Genomic DNA, 23,360 nt, shown 5'->3' with positions numbered 1-23,360 from the left:
AGAGCTGAGAAAGAACCATTTAAAACCATTTTTTTCAGTGTAGTATCGGATGCAGTGCAAGCGTCAAATTCTTGAGAGAGAGGATTGCCATCAATAAATATGCTGCTTAAATGTTTTGGGGTGATCAAGAATATTAACAGTTTACTTTGCATGCCCACCAGCAATGGGGCAAGCAACAAATATTAGCATAGACCTACTGGTCTTTTGCTATGTCAACATTTCTTGAAATTGATAGTTTACTTATGAAGCTTGCATTTGGAATTTGTTGTTAAAATGTATTATTACGTAATCAAAAAGTGTCGATGAAAAAGACTGAAAAAGACTGTCTGGTACCCTCAATAAATATGCAAAGATTTGTAGCTGAACAAGACATTGCACATAAAGATTTTTTTTTAACTTGATTTGAACTTGTGACTTGACTTGCTCTTAGAATGCACGACTTTGACTTAACTTGACCCGTTCTACTTTGGACTCGACTTGAGACTCTTGACCTTGTGACTTAAGACTTACTAGTGACTCGAATAAGTGACTTGGTCCCACCTCTGCCTTTTTTTATTCAAACAACTCTCAAGGTTTTCCTCTAGGTTTTACTGATATGATCTGGTGAATCACTAATACTGGGCTGTGCTGTAGTTGTACTGTCCAAATGTGTTTACTTCTACGACACTCTCCCAGTCAGTACCGAATGCCACTCCGTTGATCTTTTCCAAGAAATCCAATTTCAACATATTGGACATTGTCAGCATTAGGCTAATCTGAATAAATATCCTATATAAACATCTAATGAATCGATCCCTTACAATCAATTGGCCAAAGAGCATACAGCGGACAAACTAATGGAGAGGGAGAAGTCAAAGGATGAAGTACTATGGAACAGCCACTACATGTCTATGGGTGCCGCCAGCAGTCTTGTGCTGGGGAAGAAGGATAGGGTCAGTGGACCTAATGTATTGGAAGTTTTCCTGGTTCCCCTCTTATTCTATAGACTGGGTTCTGGGTTGGCCCCCCACACACACTGAGCACTAGTGATGGGCGTTCCGTCTCTTTTCAGTGAGCCGGCTCGTTCGGCTCAGCTCACCAAAAAGTGCCGGCTCTTTTGGCTCCCAAACGGCTCTTTAAAAAAAATATACGTTTTGTATTTTTTCAAGTCAAACCGTTTGAGATAGTTTGACTATGATTGGTGTTAAAACAATTCTAATTAAATTATTGAATGAAAATCATACTCTACCTTAACCACGATGCATTTAAAAATGCATTGGTTTGTTATGAAAAAGAATGCTATTAAACATTTGAATTTAACAACGTGCATATAAGTCTAACCATTCAAAACTAATACAATCTGAACAGCATAATAGAATATTGCACCAAATCAAATAAAAATAAATAACAATTTGCAAAACTGCAGCATCCCACAAATTGAAATAAATGTAAAAAAGAAGGATGCTATTACACATGTGCATTAAAAGTATCACTTTTTTAATGTATATAAACAAAGTGCAAATAAATGTAACAATTCAAAACGAATACAATCTGAACAACATAATAATAGAAAATCACACCATATCAAAGAAAAATAAATAACAATGTGCAAAACTGCAGCATCTCACTTAAAACATTAAACTGGTCCCTCTTTTCTCTCTCTTCTTTATTGCCATGTTATAACCAGCAGCACACAATAACGCTGACCATATTTTGCTTTTATGAGAGATTTGCATTCAGAAATGCAAGCTGCCTGACTTACGAGGGGCTGATGCGGTTTCTTCTCTCAGTAATTATTTGTCCCGTTTTTGGAGAAGACCCTCTCAGATGGGAACGGATGTGGCCACTATGCAGTCTCCCTGTCATGACTTTAGTAAGCCGTGGGTAGACAGAGGTCTTGTTCTTCCACCAACTCAGAGGATCTGCAGATCATTGGAGGAGGGGATCCTCCAAATAAGATCAGACATCCATTATGACATCTACTGAGGGATTCCTTCGTGCTGCATCCCCAGTTGCTCTCTCGTCAAACAGCATCCAAAGAGCAGATGTTTGTGGCACTACTGCTGGTGCTTCTGTTCCATCTGATCCCTCTTCTTCCTGTTGCCCTGGTGCCTGAGCCAGCTGACTGCTGGGGCTGTCCCTGCTGCAGACAGAGGTTATTCTTTGAAGAGCCTAATCAATCTCTCTGGCATCACTGAAGGCTAACTTCTTAAACCTGGGGTCAAGTGCAGCGGTTTCTGATAGCACGTGATTATATTCCATTCTGTGGAACTTTCTGTCCATTGATGAACATATGGTGTCCATCAACTCTGTCACATGTCCTGTGGTTACATTTGCTTCTCTCTGGAGGCTGGCTGTGATTCGCTGCAAGCCCTTACACAGGAGTATCATTTTTGAGGCAGTCACATAGCTGAAAAAAGAGAACCGTAACTTATTAGTTCAGGTTCATGTTTTGTCTACTGATACTACATTTGCATCTACTGCTCATACACATATATAATACTGGATTAAATAATGATGTAGTAATAACTGCTTACTGTACCTCTCTCCACTAATCTCCACAGTGACCTGCTCAAAGGGTTCCAGGACTCTGCACACCTCCTCCACCACCTCCCATTCCTCTTGGGTCAGAGCATCAACAGGTGCATTGACAATGGCCAGGGTAGAGATGATGGCATCCTTTGACTCAAGAAACCGCTTCAACATATAAAATGTTGAATTCCACCTGGTAGTGCAGTCTTGTTTAGGCCTCAGCTCAGGCAGCCCCATCTGACGTTGTGTAGACTAGTTGTTCAGCACCTACTGTGCTCCTGTGGAAGCATTCCACAGCTGCTTTCACTTTGTCCACAGTGGACTTCATCACCTTCAGAACATATCTTACAATCAGGTTGATTGTGTGGGCAAGACATGGATGATGGGTTCATTTAAACATTTTCATGGCTTTGGTTATGTTAGCTGCATTGTCGCTAACACAACAGACCACTTTTCCATCTACTTGCCATTCTCTGACCACTCTCGACGGTTCTTCTGACAAGTTCTCTGAGGTGTGTCTGTCGCTGAACTCAAAGTAGTCCAGAAGACAGCTAGACATTGAAAGATCTTCAATGAAGTGACATGTAACCAACATGTAAGAAGTGGTTGCCCTTGATGTCCAGCAGTCAGTGGTAAGGCAAACTGCAGTAGCTTTTTGGACTCTTTCCCACACTGAAGCCTGTGTGCTCTTGTACAGTTGTGGAATAAGTGATTTTAAAAGGGTTTTCCTGCTTGGAATTGTGTACATTGGATTTAGACTATTGCTATAATTTCTAAAACCTCTGTCCTCCACGATCGAAAAAGGCTGGAAATTGGTGACAATCATTTTAGCCAATGCAATATCAATTTGGCCTTGTTTTTCTACAGACATAGACTTTGGCATAAAGTGGTCCATAGAAGCCTGCGTTGCTGTGGGTCGCGGAGGTGGCCTACTTGACTGAGAGGATACATCTCCGCGTGTGGAGGTGCTGGCTCCACCACTATCACTAGCAGGCCCGCTAGTTTCTCAAAGCTCCGCTACAGCTAGCTTCACAGTTGGGTGCATAGTTTGCATATGCCTGTGTAGGTTGTGCGTAGAACCAGCTTTATATGAGATTTTGTTTTGGCAAATTCTACACTGTGCTCTAATATAGTCTACATTATTAAAATGCATCCAAATGCTACTGTGCTTCTGACTAATTTTCCAGCTGTTGTTTTCACAGTTGTCCTTCCTCCCTCCTCGGCTGCTAAGTGAGTGACTGTGAGTGAGTTGGCTCGGCCCTCCCTCACGCATCTTTGGTTCATTGGTTGACACTGCGTGTCTGATTGACAGGAACAACAGGTGAGGCTGTTAGTCTGAGCAGACAGTCTGAACGAATGTGTGAGCTTGAGCATTTAGGCCTATATTACTTTATTTATTTTTTGTTCTTTGAATTAGTTAATTCTAGTCATTTAAATCTTTTGGTTATTCATATCTTAATTTTTTATTTATTTTAATAAATAGATTTGGCTCTTCTGATATGCAAGCCGGCTCTCAACATTCAGCTACAAGAGCCGGCTCTTAGAGCCGACTCTTAGAGCAGACTCATTCGCGAACGACCCATCACTACTGAGCATGGCTTTGAGGGGCACTGACATGGAAAAATACAAGAACTGGTATGTTGTGGGGCTACTGTGGTTCCCATCAGCCTAAACTTTCCATGAATAGCATTACATTCTCGTCAACACAGCAGCATGTTTATAACATGCTTATAACAGCCTTACATATCCTTTATAACAGCACATTAGGATGAAGTTCTGCTGAGATTTGATCACACAGCAGCAGCAAACGTAAAAAATGCACTGGCACTTCTCTATGTGGAAACTGTCTGAAATTGCCTCAATAGGAAAACGTGTGTATAAAAACATGTGTAAACGTAGGATATACATCTTTGTACTACTTAGTCATGTGCATGTATATCATCACTATAATGATGTTATGTAGCCTACAGTTTCTCAAAAACTATGTAGGGTGGATACTGAAGTTGGCTACTTTGAAGGAAGGCTCTTCTCGACAAACGATGTAGCAGCCTAATCACTACTGCCTTCCCTCCACATCAGTCAGTCCTAGCGGGACATAGCCTACATAACCAACTTTCCACTGTCACGTGAAACGTTATTGAATTAAAAATGAATTGTTGGGTGCAGTCAGAAAAAAATGTGGTCCAAAGTGTTCCATCTTTAGGTATAAAAATAAGGAAATATATGTACACTTTTTCTCGCATAATTCCAATCAGCAACATTGCAAAAGATGAAGACAACCGCAGGTTGTTTTCCCACTTCGACAGTGTTTTCAGATGTTTTCAGTCTGTACACTCATTCAGAATGGTAAGTAGACTTACTGAACAGTTACAATCAATCCTAACGATACTCACAGGCCACAAAGTTACAATGATAAGTTATTAATATCTTGCTCGTGCGAAGTTGTATCACGGGGCTTCACTTTCTTGATGTAGATATTAAAACACCCGGACACAATTCCAGGCGGAAAACTTAGACTATAATTCATACAAATGGCCTTCATTGGTACCACTATTGAATAGCCAAAAACTGCTGTGAGATTCAACTCTGTAATTACCCGGGCTTCGTTTTCAATTCATGGGAAATTCAGGCCAAAACTGTGGCTGCATTTTCAGTCTGCGCCAAGGCGAGTGGATGATAGCAAGCCAGTCGAGGCTAGTAGTTGAACGATTAAGCCGCGATCAGCTCGTCTTGACCAAAACATTTGCACCAGAAAACAATGTACTTTGTCACACTCACCTTCTCAATCGGCATCTGGTAGAATTAATACTTGGATTCAACCAAAGCAAACACGACGCCTCATCTCGCTTTCCCTGTACCCGGGCTCCGTTCTCCCGTTTTTGCAGACTTGTCTGATGAGAGAAATGTCAGAATGTCCCTCTTTCTGCAGAGCTATACAACACTGCCCCACAATGGTCGACAGGGGGCACCAGCACGGCATCAATTGTCCCTAATTAGGTTACAGCGTTATCTCATTAAATTAATATTTAAATTACATATTTAGCTCATCTTCTGGACAGTCTGTCCGGTAGTCCACACAATATTTTAATTTGTTTATTTAGTAATACGGATGAAAAGGAGTTCAGAAATAGTTCCTACCTGTTCATTCATTTGTACATTGGTTGAAAATGTGTGATATACTGTAAATTCATTCAAGTACTGCTTGCCAAGTAAGTACTGAGATTATGGCTGCATTGAAATAGTAATCACACAATTCAAACCATTGTCACCCCACTACTTTCAAGAGGCTCTCCAGACCATTGAAGAGCCCAACCGAAGAGGCATTCATGCAAACATTATTCAATATTCATCATGGCAGACCTATGATTAACATGTAATCTGTAATAATAAGTATAAGTAGTCTGCTATTTTATCACGTTTTATGTGGACTTGTATTGCTTATCTCTGTCAAGGTTGCTGACAACACATTGACAGACGAGACCAAAAAACAAACATACTGCTTGTATGCGAGATTTAATGAGGGCCACTTCAATTGGAGACTTGAAGTTGAAGGTTAAGCAAATAAATAGCTGGAAACACTGTATGTTTCCATGGCTTCACCTTTCTTCTTTCTCTCTAAAACAGAGAGGGGCTAACAACAAGTGTCTGTCTGAACGCCGATGTCTCATTCCAAACCCTTCACCCCCCTGAACAAGCAAATAATGTAAAACTGATTCAGGATCAGTTTTCAGGGGAATAAAGTCACCACACATCTATGTCCTCTGACCTTGAGACACATGTGGCCTGTAATTTGATTTTGGAGGGGCTAAACCCGGGACGAAGCCGTCCTTCAAACAGATTTGCCTGTCTCACCCAGATCTTATGACAGGGGGCAAGGGGTGTAACACCACACAACTAATTTGGAGTCCAAGACAGGCAAGGAAGCCAACACTGAGAGAGTTAACTTTATTGTCTTTGTCTTCCCCAAAATGAAGCAGACGCAGTCCTCAGTCAATACTATGTGTGTCCTGTGGCTAAATGTGGGAGTATATCAGGCATTTAAAATCCGCCCTGGCCACAGGGGCAATCGGTAAATAAACAGAGGTTGTCGGATGAGTACATAATTAAAAACTATATTGATGTGTTCTGAGGGAGGGACAGTGGCTGTCCTGTGCCATGTGAAAACACAGGAGACTGCTATACCCAGTGATAGGTGAGCCAGTTCACGGCAGGAGAGGGCATGACTGCCTTTATCTGAACAACATCCAAGTCCAGAGTTAAGATCAACCAATGTCTTCAACCTAGAGGTCAACTACTCAAGTCAGTTTGGGAAATGAATTTAAATTCATCAAAATAATGACCCATAATTTCTTACGAAAAAATTCACAATTTCATGAACTTCAAACAACATATTTCCTGAATTGAAAGTCTGGGATTGTACAGTTGACCCCATCTCTGTCTGAGCCCAACCTCCTGCCTGTTGTGCCAAGCAGAATACTCCAACCTCTAGGCTTGTAGATTTATTATTATCCCTGTATGTGGTGTCTCAGCAGAGAGCCTCTTCCACGACCTTATATAAACGTTAGGGTGTTATGACTCCATTAGTGTTCATCCCAAATCTGAAACATCCTCCAACTACAGCTCCAATGTGCTAATTGGGGTTTTCCAAAACCAGGCGCACATCTTCAATTAATTCCAGATATTCATTACTATAGTTGCATAATGATTAATGAGTTTATTTTTCATATTTATATTTGTTTATTTAAATAAAATAGGAGGTTAATGTCATGAAAAGAAGCATGCGCCGTGCTGCATTGTGGGATGTGAAATCATTGTCGGGGCGGTGCATGCGCGGTAGGGTTGTGTTTTACTACCACAAGTAAAAATGGCGACGTCCCTAGGAGCTAACACATACAACAGACAGAATTGGGAAGACGCGGTAAGTATTAAATCGTAGAAATATTGTGTGTATTATAACCTGGAAAAGGAGGGTATTTGACACCATAAACTAACGTCGTAATTAATTTCACTTTGCCAATACTTCAGTATGTGAATCATGATTTGCTACCAAAGGCTAACGTCAACTAGCGAACGTTAGTAGCGCAAGCATGGCTGTGTCGCAAGTTAGCTAGATAACTAGTCAACTAGAAGCGGTTTAGCCACAGGTGAAAGGGGTAATTAATAGTATTTGGTTTAGCTGTTTACATTTCTTCATAAACTGGCGGTGCGTGGGTAGAATCACCGGGGTAGCATTCCCCCTGTTAATTAATATGCTTGCGACGGTGATATATGACTAAAAAAGGCCGAGCCAATAAGACAACTAATTGATTGGGCAACTGCTCGGCCTCCGACCTCAAGCCGCTACAGAGGGCAGTGCGTACGACCCAGTACATCACTGGGGTCAAGCTTCTTGCCATCCAGGACCTCTATACCAGGCGGTGTCAGAGGAAGGCCCTACAAAATTGCCAAAGACTCCAGCCACCCTAGTCATAGACTTTGTTATCCATGCGTAGTCACTTTACCTCTACCTACATGTACATATAAGCTCGACTAACCTGTGACTCCTCTATATAGTCCCTCTACAGTTATTTTATTGTTGTACCTTAATTGTTAATCATTTAATTTTGTTTTTACTTCAGTTTGTTTTAGTAAATACTTAACACTTATTTTTTTCTTAAATCCATTGTTGGTTAAGGGCTTGTATGTAAGCACGTTCATGCAACGCATGTTCACTCACCCTACTTGTAGAGAAAGCCACTGCCGCCATCCTCTTTCATGTTGACAAAACGGTCTATCACTCTGACATACACTACATTTATTTTTGGTTGCCCTAGGCTACCTGGCTATAATGCTTGCTCACTAGCCTAACTTACATTCATGGGCAACGTTAGATAGTTAATATTAGCCTTCTACATCTAGCTACTGTACATGTTTAACTTCCATCCTCTAGGCCAGGGTAACAACAATATTTGAATTAATGGTTGGATCAGAATCTCCCTTGTAATCATTGGCCTGTATGGAGAATTAAGTAAAACTTCAAGTCCAAATCCCCATCTCTATCCATGGCTAATTTAACACAAGGTGCAACAATTCCAGTTTTTCTGTCAATGACGTGCGTTCAATAGGATTTGATAGGAGTGACGCCAAATCCAAGCTGGCTTCGCTTGACACTTTTTTTTGTTGGTACGCCTGGACCATTCACATTTGAGCTCGCTCGGTTTAGCTCAACAATGATTGGCACTTAAAAAATAAAAACATTTTGGGCAAGAGAGGCCAGATGCTCTACTGGCTTCCCTTGCCTTCAATTCTACAGGTGGCAGCAAAGAAACCTTGACTTTTTCCACATTTTGTTACATTACAACCTTATTCTAAAATGGATTAAAGTTTCTTTCCTCATCAATCTATATACAAAACCCCATAATGAGAGAATTTATTTAAATTTAAAAAAAAAAAGCGAGACATGATGTCCCAGATGTGCTCAATTGGATTCAGGTCTGGGGAATGGGCGGGCCAGTCCATAGCATCAATGTCTTCCTCTTGCAGGAACTGCTGACACACTCCAGCCACATGAGGTCTAGCATTGTCTTGCATTAGGAGGAACCCAGGGCCAACCGCACCAGCATATGGTCTCACAAGGGGTCTGAGGATCTCATCTCGGTACCTAATGGCAGTCAGGCTACCTCTGGCGAGCACGTGGAGGGCTGTGCGGCCCCCCAAAGAAATGCCACCCCACACCATGACTGACCCCCGCCAAACCGGTCATGCTGGAGGATGTTGCAGGCAGCAGAACGTTCTCCACGGCGTCTCCAGACTCTGTCACGTGTGCTCAGTGTGAACCTGCTTTCATCTGTGAAGAGCACAGGGCTGGCGAATTTGCTGATCTTGGTGTTCTCTGGCAAATGCCAAACGTCCTGCACGGTTTTGGGCTGTAAGCACAACCCCCACCTGTGGACGTCGGGCCCTCATACCACCCTCATGGAGTCTGTTTCTGACCGTTTGAGCAGACACATGCACATTTGTGGCCTGCTGGAGGTCAATTTGCAGGGCTCTGGCAGTGCTCCTCCTGCTCCTCCTTGCACAAAGGCGGAGGTAGCGGTCCTGCTGCTGGGTTGTTGCCCTCCTATGGCCTCCTCCACTTCTCCTGATGTACTGGCCTGTCTCCTGGTAGCACCTCCATGCTCTGGACACTACGCTGACAGACACAGCAAACCTTCTTGCCACAGCTCGCATTGATGTGCCATCCTGGATGAGCTGCACTACCTGAGCCACTTGTGTGGGTTGTAGACTCCGTCTCATGCTACCACTAGAGTGAAAGCACCGCCAGCATTCAAAAGTGACCAAAACATCAGCCAGGAAGCATAGGAACTGAGAAGTGGTCTGTGGTCACCACCTGCAGAACCACTCCTTTATTGGGGGTGTCTTGCTAATTGCCTATAATTTTCACCTGTTGTCTATTCCATTTGCACAATAGTATGTGAAATTTATTGTCAATCAGTGTTGCTTCCTAAGTGGACAGTTTGATTTCACAGAAGTGTGATTGACTTGGAGTTACATTGTGTTTAAGTGTTCCCTTTATTTTTTTGAGCAGTGTAGTTATAGTTATATTGACTAATACGTACACACGACTTGGACAGTCAGGGGAAAAGGGGTCCCTCAATAACCATCACATAGTCAGAATAGCACAGGCTCATGTGAACTGGCAGTGTATGAATTGTAAGGATGTTGAGCCCTATCTTTTAGGGGTTCAGTTACAACCGGTTACGCGAAAGCAACCTGACACATCAACCAGCCATGAGAAGTACTGTCAGGTTGCACAGATTGTATTCTGGGTTGACTTTGGAGGACAATCCTCTCTTGTCCCAACTTATATGCCCTCATACTTCAGACTTAATTTTGTATGATAACTCTTGTCATTGTAGAGCCTCCAGAAATATTAGCCTATTATGTTAGTATTTTGATTCTAACTCAAAACACACTTGTAAACAAACACTCACCTCACTCTCTCTCTTGGGTGCGAACCCTGCAACCCAAGACTTCACACAGGACGTTTGTGCTCTCAGGAGATGCTTATATTTAGGCTTCCTGATGAGGTGGTTGATGTTGAAGACCTGAATGGTTAGAAGTTTGACTGAAACCACATCTTCCAACAGATGGTAAAGTAGGTGCTACTGGATCCAGCACTTGTAGCATATGGCCAGAGTACACACTGGGTCAAGCAAGAAATGTGTGAGAATGTGTAGCTTGTGACCAGAGAAACCACGAGGCTCTGTTATTATGATAGACCGGGATTGCTGCGTGTTGGCTGCACTTTTAGTTAACATTTTTGTATTTTCCTCCAGGATTTCCCAATTCTGTGTCAGACATGTTTGGGGGAAAATCCATACATCCGCATGGTGAGTTTATCTTTCCAGTTTGTATTTGCACTTGTTATTTTGAAATTCAAACTTTTGCTGCAGAATCCTTAATTTTATACTCATTTTTTTTAAACAGAGCAAAGAGAAGTATGGAAAAGAATGCAAGGTAATATAATTCATTATTCCAGTTTAGTCCTCTTATGCAATATAGGAAGCGCAGTATTCAGTGAATACATATCTTGAAATATTGTGTGGGGCCCTGCCACTATGTTCAATGGCCATGTTTAACCCCCTAGAGTCTATTTCTACGGCTACTAGAGGCAATCTAATTAGCATAATACAAAAAAATCCCCATAAAATCTGTCTGTTTTTAATAGATTGTTTTTTTGCATTGGATATCAAATCAAATCAAATTTTATTTGTCACATACACATGGTTAGCAGATGTTAATGCGAGTGTAGCGAAATGCTTGTGCTTCTAGTTCCGACAATGCAGTAATAACAAGTAATCTAACTAACAATTCCAAAACTACTGTCAGTGTAAGGGGATAAAGAATATGTACATAAGGATATATGAATGAGTGATGGTACAGAGCAGCATAGGCAAGATACAGTAGATGGTATCGGGTACAGTATGTACAAATGAGATGAGTATGTAAACAAAGTGGCATAGTATAGTATAAAGTGGCTAGTGATACATGTATTACATAAGGATACCGTCGATGATATAGAGTACAGTATATACGTATGCATATGAGATGAATAATGTAGGGTAAGTAACATTTTATATAAGGTAGCATTGTTTAAAGTGGCTAGTGATATATTTACATTTCCCATCAATTCCCATTATTAAAGTGGCTGGAGTTGAGTCAGTGTCAGTGTGTTGGCAGCAGCCACTCAGTGTTAGTGGTGGCTGTTTAACAGTCTGATGGCCTTGAGATAGAAGCTGTTTTTCAGTCTCTCGGTCCCAGCTTTGATGCACCTGTACTGACCTCGCCTTCTGGATGATAGCGGGGTGAACAGGCAGTGGCTCGGGTGGTTGATGTCCTTGATGATCTTTATGGCCTTTCTGTGACATCGGGTGGTGTAGGTGTCCTGGAGGGCAGGTAGTTTGCCCCCGGTGATGCGTTGTGCAGACCTCACTACCCTCTGGAGAGCCTTACGGTTGAGGGCGGTGCAGTTGCCATACCAGGCGGTGATACAGCCCGCCAGGATGCTCTCGATTGTGCATCTGTAGAAGTTTGTGAGTGCTTTTGGTGACAAGCCAAATTTCTTCAGCCTCCTGAGGTTGAAGAGGCGCTGCTGCGCCTTCTTCACGATGCTGTCTGTGTGAGTGGACCAATTCAGTTTGTCTGTGATGTGTATGCCGAGGAACTTAAAACTTGCTACCCTCTCCACTACTGTTCCATCGATGTGGATAGGGGGGTGTTCCCTCTGCTGTTTCCTGAAGTCCACAATCATCTCCTTAGTTTTGTTGACGTTGAGTGTGAGGTTATTTTCCTGACACCACACTCCGAGGGCCCTCACCTCCTCCCTGTAGGCCGTCTCATCGTTGTTGGTAATCAAGCCTACCACTGTTGTGTCGTCCGCAAACTTGATGATTGAGTTGGAGGCGTGCGTGGCCACGCAGTCGTGGGTGAACAGGGAGTACAGGAGAGGGCTCAGAACGCACCCTTGTGGGGCCCCAGTGTTGAGGATCAGCGGGGAGGAGATGTTGTTGCCTACCCTCACCACCTGGGGGCGGCCCGTCAGGAAGTCCAGTACCCAGTTGCACAGGGCGGGGTCGAGATCCAGGGTCTCGAGCTTGATGACGAGCTTGGAGGGTACTATGGTGTTGAATGCCGAGCTGTAGTCGATGAACAGCATTCTCACATAGGTATTCCTTTTGTCCAGATGGGTTAGGGCAGTGTGCAGTGTGGTTGAGATTGCATCGTCTGTGGACCTATTTGGGCGGTAAGCAAATTGGAGTGGGTCTAGGGTGTCAGGTAGGGTGGAGGTGATATGGTCCTTGACTAGTCTCTCAAAGCACTTCATGATGACGGATGTGAGTGCTACGGGGCGGTAGTCATTTAGCTCAGTTACCTTAGCTTTCTTGGGAACAGGAACAATGGTGGCCCTCTTGAAGCATGTGGGAACAGCAGACTGGTATAGGGATTGATTGAATATGTCCGTAAACACACCGGCCAGCTGGTCTGCGCATGCTCTGAGGGCGCGGCTGGGGATGCCGTCTGGGCCTGCAGCCTTGCGAGGGTTAACACGTTTAAATGTCTTACTCACCTCGGCTGCAGTGAAGGAGAGACCGCATGTTTTCGTTGCAGGCCGTGTCAGTGGCACTGTATTGTCCTCAAAGCGGGCAAAAAAGTTATTTAGTCTGCCTGGGAGCAAGACATCCTGGTCCGTGACTGGGCTGGATTTCTTCCTGTAGTCCGTGATTGACTGTAGACCCTGCCACATGCCTCTTGTGTCTGAGCCGTTGAATTGAGATTCTACTTTGTCTCTGTACTGGCGCTTAGCTTGTTTGATAGCCTTGCGGAGGGAATAGCTGCACTGTTTGTATTCCGTCATGTTACCAGACACCTTGCCCTGATTAAAAGCAGTGGTTCGCGCTTTCAGTTTCACACGAATGCTGCCATAAATCCACGGTTTCTGGTTAGGGAATGTTTTAATCGTTGCTATGGGAACGACATCTTCAACGCACGTTCTAATGAACTCGCACACCGAATCAGCGTATTCGTCAATGTTTCGTATTGCGTCAGATAACAACATCTCCCAGTCCACGTGATGGAAGCAGTCTTGGAGTGTGGAGTCAGCTTGGTCGGACCAGCGTTGGACAGACCTCAGCGTGGGAGCCTCTTGTTTTAGTTTCTGTCTGTAGGCAGGGATCAACAAAATCGAGTCGTGGTCAGCTTTTCCGAAAGGGGGGCGGGGCAGGGCCTTATATGCGTCGCGGAAGTTAGAGTAACAATGGTCCAAGGTCTTTCCTCCCCTGGTTGCGCAATCGATATGCTGATAAAATTTGGGGAGTCTTGTTTTCAGCCTTGTTAAAATCCCCAGCTACAATGAATGCAGCCTCCGGATAAATATATGTCTCAATCGAACTGTTGGAATCATGGAAATAGAATGATTATTATAATTATATAGTTAGAATATAATAGTGGGGACTTAGAATAGTGTTTGGCCTGACAACGAATGAAAATGCCAGGGAGGAGTTACGGTGACAGGGTAGGAACCAGTGTTAAGTGTTTCCTAGGGGACCATACAATCTGTTTTCTCTTAGCTACTTCATGTAGCTAACGTATTCATGCTTTGCGTATTTCTCTTTGATTTAGAAGATACTGTTGCACAAACATGCTGATTTAGGTATAAACCATCACTCGTATTATCAGACTGTGTAGCTAATTACATTTGTTCTCAGTACATTTATTAGCTAGCCAGCTAACTAGCGATTAGCATTAGCGGCTAATAAGGTTGCGAAGGGTCAGGAAATTTTCCATGGGAAGTTAAGCCTGGGAATGTTGGGAATTTTGCTTAAATTCATAAAAAAAAGTTAGCTTATAACAGTGAAACTTTTTTTGTGGGATATACAAGGAAATTCTAAGTCTTGTGGCATATTTTGGTTAAACTATCCCCAATTAAATGGAATTGCAACCCTCTGCATGCACAGTGCATTCTTCATTACATGTGCAGTGCACTCTTCCATCACATGTACAGCTGATTCTCAAGATCTTGCACACTAATGAGATGCTGTTGAGCCCACGCTACGACACTGTCTGAGCCGATGACTACATACATGCTTTCTGGTAAGTTTTGATTACAGTACTGGGTGGGGTGAATACATTTCATGACAATTTTTTTGTCAACTAGTAAATAGTAGCCTACAGTAAAGTGTGTTTAAATCATTTCTAACTTGTTAACTGTTTCTGCTAGTTAGTTCTTGCTACCGTGTGGGTTTTAGCTTACTTGAGCCTCCTAACTGAGGAGTGTTTAATTTATCTTACAAAGGAGGAGTTTAAATCTAACTGCTTAACTATCTGTACATGGAATTGTAGTTTACTTTCTTTTTTTTCTAATCTTTACAGGAAAATGCCACAGCCACTATCTGATGTGTGGAGACATTTCACTGCAGCTAATGTAGAAGGAAAAGCTGTGTACATTTGCAAATACTGTGCTAAATCACATGTTGGACCACAGAAGGTATTTGCAATGGTGACAGACAATGCTGCAAACATGAAGGCTGCTTAGTCAAAAGTGGAGGAGTCCTACCCTCACATCGATACCCATTGGCTGTGCTGCTCATGCATTGGATCTGCTCCTCAAGGACCTCATGGCACTGAAAACAATGCATACACTCTACAAGAGATCCAAGGAACTGGTTAGGTATGTGAAGGGTCATCAAGTTATAGCAGCAATCTACCTCACCAAGCAAAGTGAGAAGAATAAGAGCACCACATTGAAGCTGCCCGGCAACACCCTTTGGGGGTGTGTTGTCATGTTTGACAGTCTCCTGGAGGGGAAGGAGTCTCTCCAAGAAATGGCCATATCACAGTCTGCCGATATGAACAGCCCCATCAAGAGGATCCTCCTGGATGATGTGTTTTGGGAGAGAGTGGTAAGCTACCTGAAACTCCTGAAACCTATATCAGTAGCCATTGCATGGATTGAGGGAGACCATGCCATCCTGTCTGATGTTCAGACTCTGCTTGCAGATGTAAGAGAAGAAATCTGTACTGCCCTGCCTACTTCACTGTTGCTCCAAGCAGAGGAAACTGCAGTTCTGAAATGCATCAAAAGGCGTGAAGACTTCTGTCTGGAGCCCATACACACCGCAGTGTACATGTTGGACCCTAAGTATGCTGGCAAGAGCATCCTGTCTGGTGCAGAGATCAACTAGGCCTATGGTGTCTGGATGAGGGCAAGGCTCTTGGCAGTCTGGTGGAGTAAACTTCTAAGCAAGGGCTTTGGGATGGCACGACTGCCAATCTCATCAGCCACCTGGTGGAAGAGACTTTGTGGATCTGCGGCTCTTTCCCCTGTTGCCTCCATCATCCTCCAAATCCCACTAATATCAGCTGCCTCAGAGTGCAACTAGTCCTTGTTTGGGAACACACACACCAAAGCACGCAACAGGTTGACTAATACAAGGGGTGAAAAATTGGTGGCCTGGCAACGAGCCATCCTCAACAAGGTTGGACAGTGAAGATGCGGCCTCAGAGTGCTGTTAAAAAGGTGGACATTGAGGGTTTCCAGGGAGAAGACATGGAAGGCAACCAAAGCTATAGTTTCTAGACTCTCATTTTAGAGATGTACAGTTGAAGTCGGAAGTTTACATACACCTTAGCCAAATACATTTACTAAATTTTTCACAGCTCCTGGCATTTAATCCAAGTAAAAAAAATACCTGTCTTAGGCCAGTTAGAATCACCACTTTATTGTAAGAATGTGAAATGTCAGAATACTAGTAGAGTGACTTATTTCAGCTTTTATTTCTTAAATCACATTCCCATTGGGTCAGAAGTTTACATAACCTCAATTAGTATTTGGTAGCATTACCTTTAAATTGTTTCACTTGGGTCAAACGTTTAGGATAGCCTTCCACAAGATTCCCACAATAAGTTGGGTGAATGTTGGCCCATTCCTCCTGACAGAGCTGGTGTAACTGAGTCGGGTTTGTAGGCCTCCTTGCTCGCGCAAGTTTTCTCATTTCTGCCCACACATTTTCTGACATTGGGGTGAGGGCTTTGTGATGGACACTCCAATACCTTGACTTTGTCCTTAAGCCATTTTGCCACAACTTTGGAAATATGCTTGGGGTCATTGTCCAATTGGAAGACCCATTTGCACCCAAGCTTTAACTTCCTGACTGATGTCATGAGCTGTTGCTTCAATATATTCACATATGTTTGTCTTCATGATGCCATCTGTTTTATTAAGTGCACCAGTCCCTCTTGCAGCACAGCACCCCCAAAACACGATGCTGCCACATGTCCTAACCGTCTTGCCAAAAGTAGTTTGTTGACAAGAAATTTGTGGAGTGGTTGAAAAACTAGTTTTATTGACTCCAACCTAAGTGAATGTAAACTTCATCTGTATGTTGAAAATGTTTTTGGGAGATGCGAAGTATCATCGGGGATCATTCAATATTCTTTCATTTGTTGTTCAGTGAAATCATCCCATGTGAAGAGTCAACTCATTTAATAAAAGTTAAATACATAGTTATTTTTTATTGGATGGATTTAATCATTTGCAATTATGTCTACTCATGAGGTAAAATGTTTATGTTTCTGTCTCCATATGATATGGTAAATATATCCAATGAAAATATCTTCATTTTAAATGGTATTAATAGTAATTTGCATATATTCGTTAATTCCCATATATTCCCATTCATTCCCACAGAAGGCTTCCACCTCTGAATATTCCCCAAAATGTCCAACCCTAGCGGCTAACAAGATTTAGGCCCAGCTTGCTAAGAAAATACAAGCTAGCTGTTTGCAGATGTAAGAAGTGTAGCACCACAGCTAAATGACTGCAGCAGAAACACTGAACTCTTTGCTCTCCACTTCTCCTCCCATCAGATCTGTGCTCGTCCCTTCACTGTGTTCCGCTGGTGTCCAGGAACAAGGATGCGCTTCAAGAAGACAGAGGTGTGTCAGACCTGCAGCAAGATGAAGAACGTCTGTCAGACCTGTCTGCTTGACCTGGAGTATGGTAGGTCATATAATTCATAGATGCCTTACCTGTACCACCTTACTCAGTGGTTTCCACAAGTACGTAGAGTAACCGGTCTTCTGTTGAGCTTAGTCTTGTTTAAAATGTTACTGCAAGATACTGCCCATATCTTGAAAAATAAATGAATGGTTTTGTTTTTCCATGTTTTTGATCTCAAAATAAAATATTTTAAATGGATAGAACATCTAATTTTATTTAAGTCTACAACAATGCTTAAAACTTCTTATGGCTGAGATCCCGTTAACGGGATCGATACAACAGCCAGTGAAAGTGCAGGGCGCCAAATTTTAAAACAACAAATCTTTTAATTAAAATTCCTCATGCATACAAGTATTTTACACAATTTTTAAATATATACTTGTTAATCCCACCAGTGTCCGATTTCAATTAGGCTTTACGGCGAAAGCAACACAAACAATTGTTAGTTGAGTGCCTATTCACAGAAAAACGCAGCCATTTTTCTAGCCAAAGAGAGGTGTCACAAAAAGCAGAAAGAGAAATTAATCACTAACCTTTGATCTTCATCAGATAACACTCATAGGACTTCATGTTACACAATACATGTATGTTTTGTTCGATAAAGTTCATGTTTATATCAAAAAATCTCAGTATACACTGGCGCGTTATGTTCAGTAGTTCCAAAAGCATCTGGTGATTTTGCAGAGAGCGACATCAATTTACAGAAATAATCATCATAAATGTTGATGAAAATACAAGTGTTATACATGGAATTTTAGATCTACTTCTTAATGCAACCGATGTGTCAGCAAAACATGCAATAATCTGAGTACGGCACTCAGACGACAAATCAACCCAAAGAGATATCCGCCATGTTGGAGTCAACAATAGCATTAGAAATATTCACTTACCTTTGATCTTCATCAGAATGCACTCCCAGGAATCCCAGTTCCACAAATGTTTGATTTGTTTGATAAAGTTCATGTATGTCCAAATACCTCCTTTGTTAGCTCGTTTGGTAAACAAATCCAAACTCACGAAGCGCGTGCAAGTCCAGCGGAAACTATTGACAAAATCCAAAAACAGGTCGTAGAAACATGTCAAACAAACTATAGAATCAATCTTTATTGAAGATTTATGTTAAAAACATCCTAATGTTCCAACCGGAGAATTCCTTTGTCTGTAGAAATGCTATGGAACAGAGCTAACTATCACATGAGCGCGCGAGACTGAGCTCGTGGCTCTCTGCCAGACATCTGACTCATTCCCCTCTCATTCTCCCCCACTTCACAGTAGAAGCATCAAACAAGGTTCTAAAGACACTTGACATCTAGTAGAAGCCTTAGGAAGTGCAATATGACTAATATCCCACTATCTTCAACAGGGAATGAGTTGAAAAACTATTAACCTCAGATTTCCCACATCCTTGTTGGATTTTTTTCTCGGGTTTTTGCCTGTATATGAGTTATGTTATACTCACAGACATCATTCAAACAGTTTTAGAAACTTCAGAGTGTTTGCTATCCAAATACAGTGGGGCAAAAAAAGTATTTAGTCAGACACCAATTGTGCAAGTTCTCCCACTTAATTTTCATCATATGATGATAGACAAAACTATGACAGACAAAATGAGGGGAAGAAATCCAGAAAATCACATTGTAGGATTTTTAATGAATTGCAAATTATGGTGGAAAATAAGTATTTGGTCACCTACAAACAAGCACGATTTCTGGCTCTCTCAGACCTGTATCTTCTTCTTTAAGAGGCTACTCTGTCCTCCACTCGTTACCTGTATTAATGGCACCTGTTTGAACTTGTTATCAGTATAAAAGACACCTGTCCACAACCTCAGTCACACTCCAAACTCCACTATGGCCAAGACCAAAGAGCTGTCAAAGGACACCAGAAACAAAATTGTAGACCTGCACCAGGCTGGGAAGACTGAATCTGCAATAGGTAAGCAGCTTGGTTTGAAGAAATCAACTGTGGGAGCAATTATTAGGAAATGGAAGACATACAAGACCACTGATAATCTCCCTCGATCTGGGGCTCCACGCAAGATCTCACCCCGTGGGGTCAAAATGATCACAAGAACGGTGAGCAAAAATCCCAGAACCACACGGGGGGACCAAGTGAATGACCTGCAGAGAGCTGGGACCAAAGTAACAAAGCCTACCATCAGCAAGGGCATTGAAGATGAAACGTGGCTGTGTCTTTCAGCATGACACTGATCCCAAACACACCGCCCGGGCAACGGAGTGGCTTCGTAAGAAGCATTTCAAGGTCCTGGAGTGGCCTAGCCAGTCTCCAGATCTCTCAACCCCATAGAAAATCTTTGGAGGGAGTTGAAAGTCCGTGTTGCCCAGCAACAGCCCCAAAACATCACTGCTCTAGAGGAGATCTGCATGGAGGAATGGGCCAAAATACCAGCAACAGTGTGTGAAGACTTACAGAAAACGTTTGACCTCTGTCATTGCCAACAAAGGGTATATAACCAAGTATTGAGAAACTTTTGTTATTGACCAAATACTTATTTTCCACCATAATTTGCAAATCAATTCATTAAACCTACAATGTGATTTTCTGGGGGAAAAAATCTAATTTTGTCTGTCATAGTTGAACTGTACCTATGATAAATTACAGTCCTCATCTTTTTAAGTGGGAGAACTTGCACAATTGGTGGCTGACTAAATACTTTTTTGCCCCACTGTATGCATATTACTAGAATATCTTAGCTTCTGGGACTGAGTAGCAGGCAGTTTACTCTGGGCACCTTATTCATCCAAGCTACTCAATACTGCCCCCAGCCTTAAGAAGTTTTAAACCACATCAGGAGACCACTTTTGAGGTCTGGGAAACACTGGAGAATTTTTGAATTGGGTGTAGTTACCCTTTTAATTCAAGTGGGCACCTAGGCTTTTTAACAGTGTTTTTGTAGTGCACATGATGGTAGAGTTGCAAAACATATACCCACTGGATTGATGAATATAATCATATCATTCTGCCATGTAAGCACAGGATATTTTGTAGTTAAAGTTTAATTGAGCAGGTTTTTGGGAAAGCCTTACCATCTAACAGAAGACTGTTTTCATTAGCGTCATCGCTAACAGCTACACAACGTGGTAGACGTGCGCACCACACACAGATGGGCATTCTCGTTGCCTCTTCGGAAAGGTGGTTCCCTAATTTTCATATTTGGACCAGAATGAGGTGCTCCACTACCCATTGTTCCTGCAGTGATGATTCTTCATCAAATGTTATCTGCAGTTAATCACCAAAAAGCCTAGGCCTACCAGTAGCCTATGCAAATTAAAGAGCCAAATGAATGGCTCTCTCACCGATTCGGTAAGGTACACTGACTGACGGGTCACTCACTTTTGCGTCACTGCCTGGCAAGCCCCGGCATCCTAGGAAATCCTTTGGTTTACTTGTCCCGATGCGATACCATGGACATATCACCACGTTGTATCATTTATGAATGGCAAAGGGATATAAGAGGTTGATTTTATTCAGTCAGTTCAAAACCTGTTTTAAACTGGTCAGCACTCATGTTACGTTTATTTAACCAGGTAGGCTATTTGAGAACAAGTTCTCTTTTACAATTTTGACCTGGCCAAGATAAAGCAAAGCAGTGTGGCAAACAGAGCTACACATGGGATAGACAAACGTACAGTCAATAACACAATAGAAAAATCTATGTACAGTATGTGCAAATGTAGTTCGATTGGGTGTGCTATTTACGTGGGCTGTGTGCAGGTACAGTGATCAGTAAGCTGCTCTGACAGCTGTTGCTTGAAGTTAGAGAGGGAGATATAAGTAATCAACGCACAGTAAATGGCCTTCTATTCACCACTACACTCAAAATAAAATAAATTGTCAGAAAGCCTCTTAAGTTGTGGATTTCGACTCAAAGTTACCACTTACACTGAGTAACATTACGAACACCTGCTCTTTCCATGATAGACTGACCAGGTGAGTCAAAGTGAATGCTATGATCAGTTGTTGAATCCACTTCAATCAGTGTAGATGAAGGAGAGGAGAGAAGTTTGAAGAAGGATTTTTAAGCCTTGAGACGTGGAGAGGGTGAATGGGCCAGACAAAATATTTAAGTGCATTTGAACAGGGTAGTAAGTGCCAGGTGCACCGGTTTGTGTCAAGAACTGCAATGCTGCTGGATTTTTCACGCTCAGCAATTTTTCCTGTGTGTATCAAGAATCCTCCACCACCCAAAGGACTTCCAGCCAACTTAACACAACTGTGGAAGCATTGGCGTCAACATGGGCCAGCATCCCTGTAGAACGCTTTTGACACCTTGTAGATTACATGCCCGACGAATTGATGCTGTTCTGGGGGCGAAAGGTGGGATGTGTGTAACTCCAATATTAGGAAGGTGTTCTTAATGTTTTGTACACTCAGTGAACATAACATGGGACATGCAATTTCACGAGCATCATGCACTCTCCCTTGTCCGTGTAAAGAAATTTGACTGCAGCCAGAGATCTATGTATATGTCTCTGTCCTGGCAATGGGAGTCGTTGTCCCAAAGGCGAATTGAGTTTTGCGCAGTACCTTGCCCCGAACTTTAGTCTGTTACTAGCCGGCTAGTACCTGGTACTCAACCCTTCATCGTAGTGACTGATGCCCTATGTACATAATCATTAAACATTGGTTATTTAAGTAATAAATACATTCTGTTTTACACACCATATGTATATTCTAGTAGACGCGTCCTATATAACTACTGCCGTACACACTTCTGTTCATATACTGTCCATAATGTCTATACACACACCATCATATACATAGTGCATTTGGAAAGTATTCAGAACCCTTGGCTTTTTCCACATTTTGTTATGTTACAGCCTTATCCTGAAATTGATCAAAGTTGTTTTCTCCCTCATCAATCCACACACACAAAAACAGGGTTTTAGAAATATTTGCAGCGTTATAATTTTTTTTTTTTAAATGCAATTATATTTACATAAGTATTCAGACCCTTTACTCAGTACTTTGTTGTTGCACCTTTGGCAGCGTTTCCTGCCTTGAGACGTCTTCGGTATGACGCGTCAAGCTTGGCACATGTTTTTGGAGTTTCTCCCATTCGTCTCTGCAGGTTGGATGGGGAGCGTCGCTGCACAGCTATTTTCAGGTCTCTCCGGAGATGGTCGATGGGGTTCAAGTCTGGGCTCTGGCTGGTCCTGTCAAGGAAATTCAGAGATTTGTCCCAAAGCCAATCCTGTGTTGTCTTGGCTGTGTGCCTATGGTCGTTGTTCTGTTGGAAGGTTAACCTTTGCCCCCAGAATGTTGTTTCTCATGGTCAGCGTCCTTTAGGTGCCTTTTACTGAGGAGTGGCTTCCGTCTGGCCACTACCATAAAAGCCTGATTGGTGGACTGCTGCAGAGATGTCCTTCTGGGAGGTTCTCCCATCTTCACAGAGGAACTCTGGAGCTCTGTCAGGGTGACCATCGTGTTCTTGGTCACCTCCCTGACCAAGGCCCTTCTCCCCCGATTGCTCTGTTTGGCTGTGCAGCCAGCTCTTGAAAAAGTCTTGGTGGTTCCAATCTTTCATTTAGAGTGATGGAGGCCACTGTTTTCTTTGGGACCTTCAATGCTGTAGAATTGTTTTGACACCCTGCTCCAGATCTGTGCCTCGGCACAATCCTGTCTCTGAGCTTTACGGACAATTCCTTTGACCTCATGGATTCGTTTTTGCTCTGTCATGTACTGTCAACTAGAGGTCGACCGATTTTATGATTTTTCATCCGATACCGATTTAATTAGCCAATGTTTTTAATTGGCTAATTTTCGGTATTTTAAAAAAAAAATCTAA

General features: G+C 42.5%; 2 protein-coding genes across 5 annotated transcripts in view; one reads left to right on the top strand and one right to left on the bottom strand.

Moving 5' to 3' along the window:
- Window positions 1-5,464, bottom strand: part of LOC110488619 (bifunctional heparan sulfate N-deacetylase/N-sulfotransferase 1) — a 91,268-nt gene extending 85,804 nt beyond the window's left edge. The window contains exon 1 of one of the 2 annotated variants that reach the window (XM_021560900.3): window positions 5,290-5,464. The gene's annotated coding sequence lies outside the window, so the exon portion shown is untranslated. The remainder of the gene's footprint in view (window positions 1-5,289) is intronic. The other variant, XM_021560901.3, reaches the window with a different exon arrangement.
- A 1,842-nt stretch (window positions 5,465-7,306) lies between these two features.
- The window catches only part of LOC110488617 (pre-mRNA-splicing factor RBM22), a 20,959-nt gene continuing 4,905 nt past the window's right edge, over window positions 7,307-23,360 (top strand). The window contains exons 1-4 of one of the 3 annotated variants that reach the window (XM_021560897.3): window positions 7,307-7,429; window positions 10,830-10,883; window positions 10,981-11,010; window positions 17,419-17,551. In XM_021560897.3, the coding sequence (XP_021416572.2) occupies window positions 7,376-7,429; window positions 10,830-10,883; window positions 10,981-11,010; window positions 17,419-17,551 (271 nt within the window). In that variant the 5' untranslated portion in view covers window positions 7,307-7,375. Of the gene's footprint in view, window positions 7,430-10,829; window positions 10,884-10,980; window positions 11,011-14,507; window positions 14,644-14,922; window positions 17,552-23,360 lie in introns of those variants that run through there. The other 2 variants (XM_021560898.3, XM_090198203.1) reach the window with 2 other exon arrangements.

The sequence above is a fragment of the Oncorhynchus mykiss genome, chromosome 14 (assembly GCF_057628025.1).
Source record: "Oncorhynchus mykiss isolate SJ-2025 chromosome 14, ASM5762802v1, whole genome shotgun sequence".
NCBI lineage: Eukaryota > Metazoa > Chordata > Actinopteri > Salmoniformes > Salmonidae > Oncorhynchus > Oncorhynchus mykiss.
Note: the sequence above shows the minus strand (reverse complement) of the source record. Positions and strands in the feature narration are given on the sequence as shown.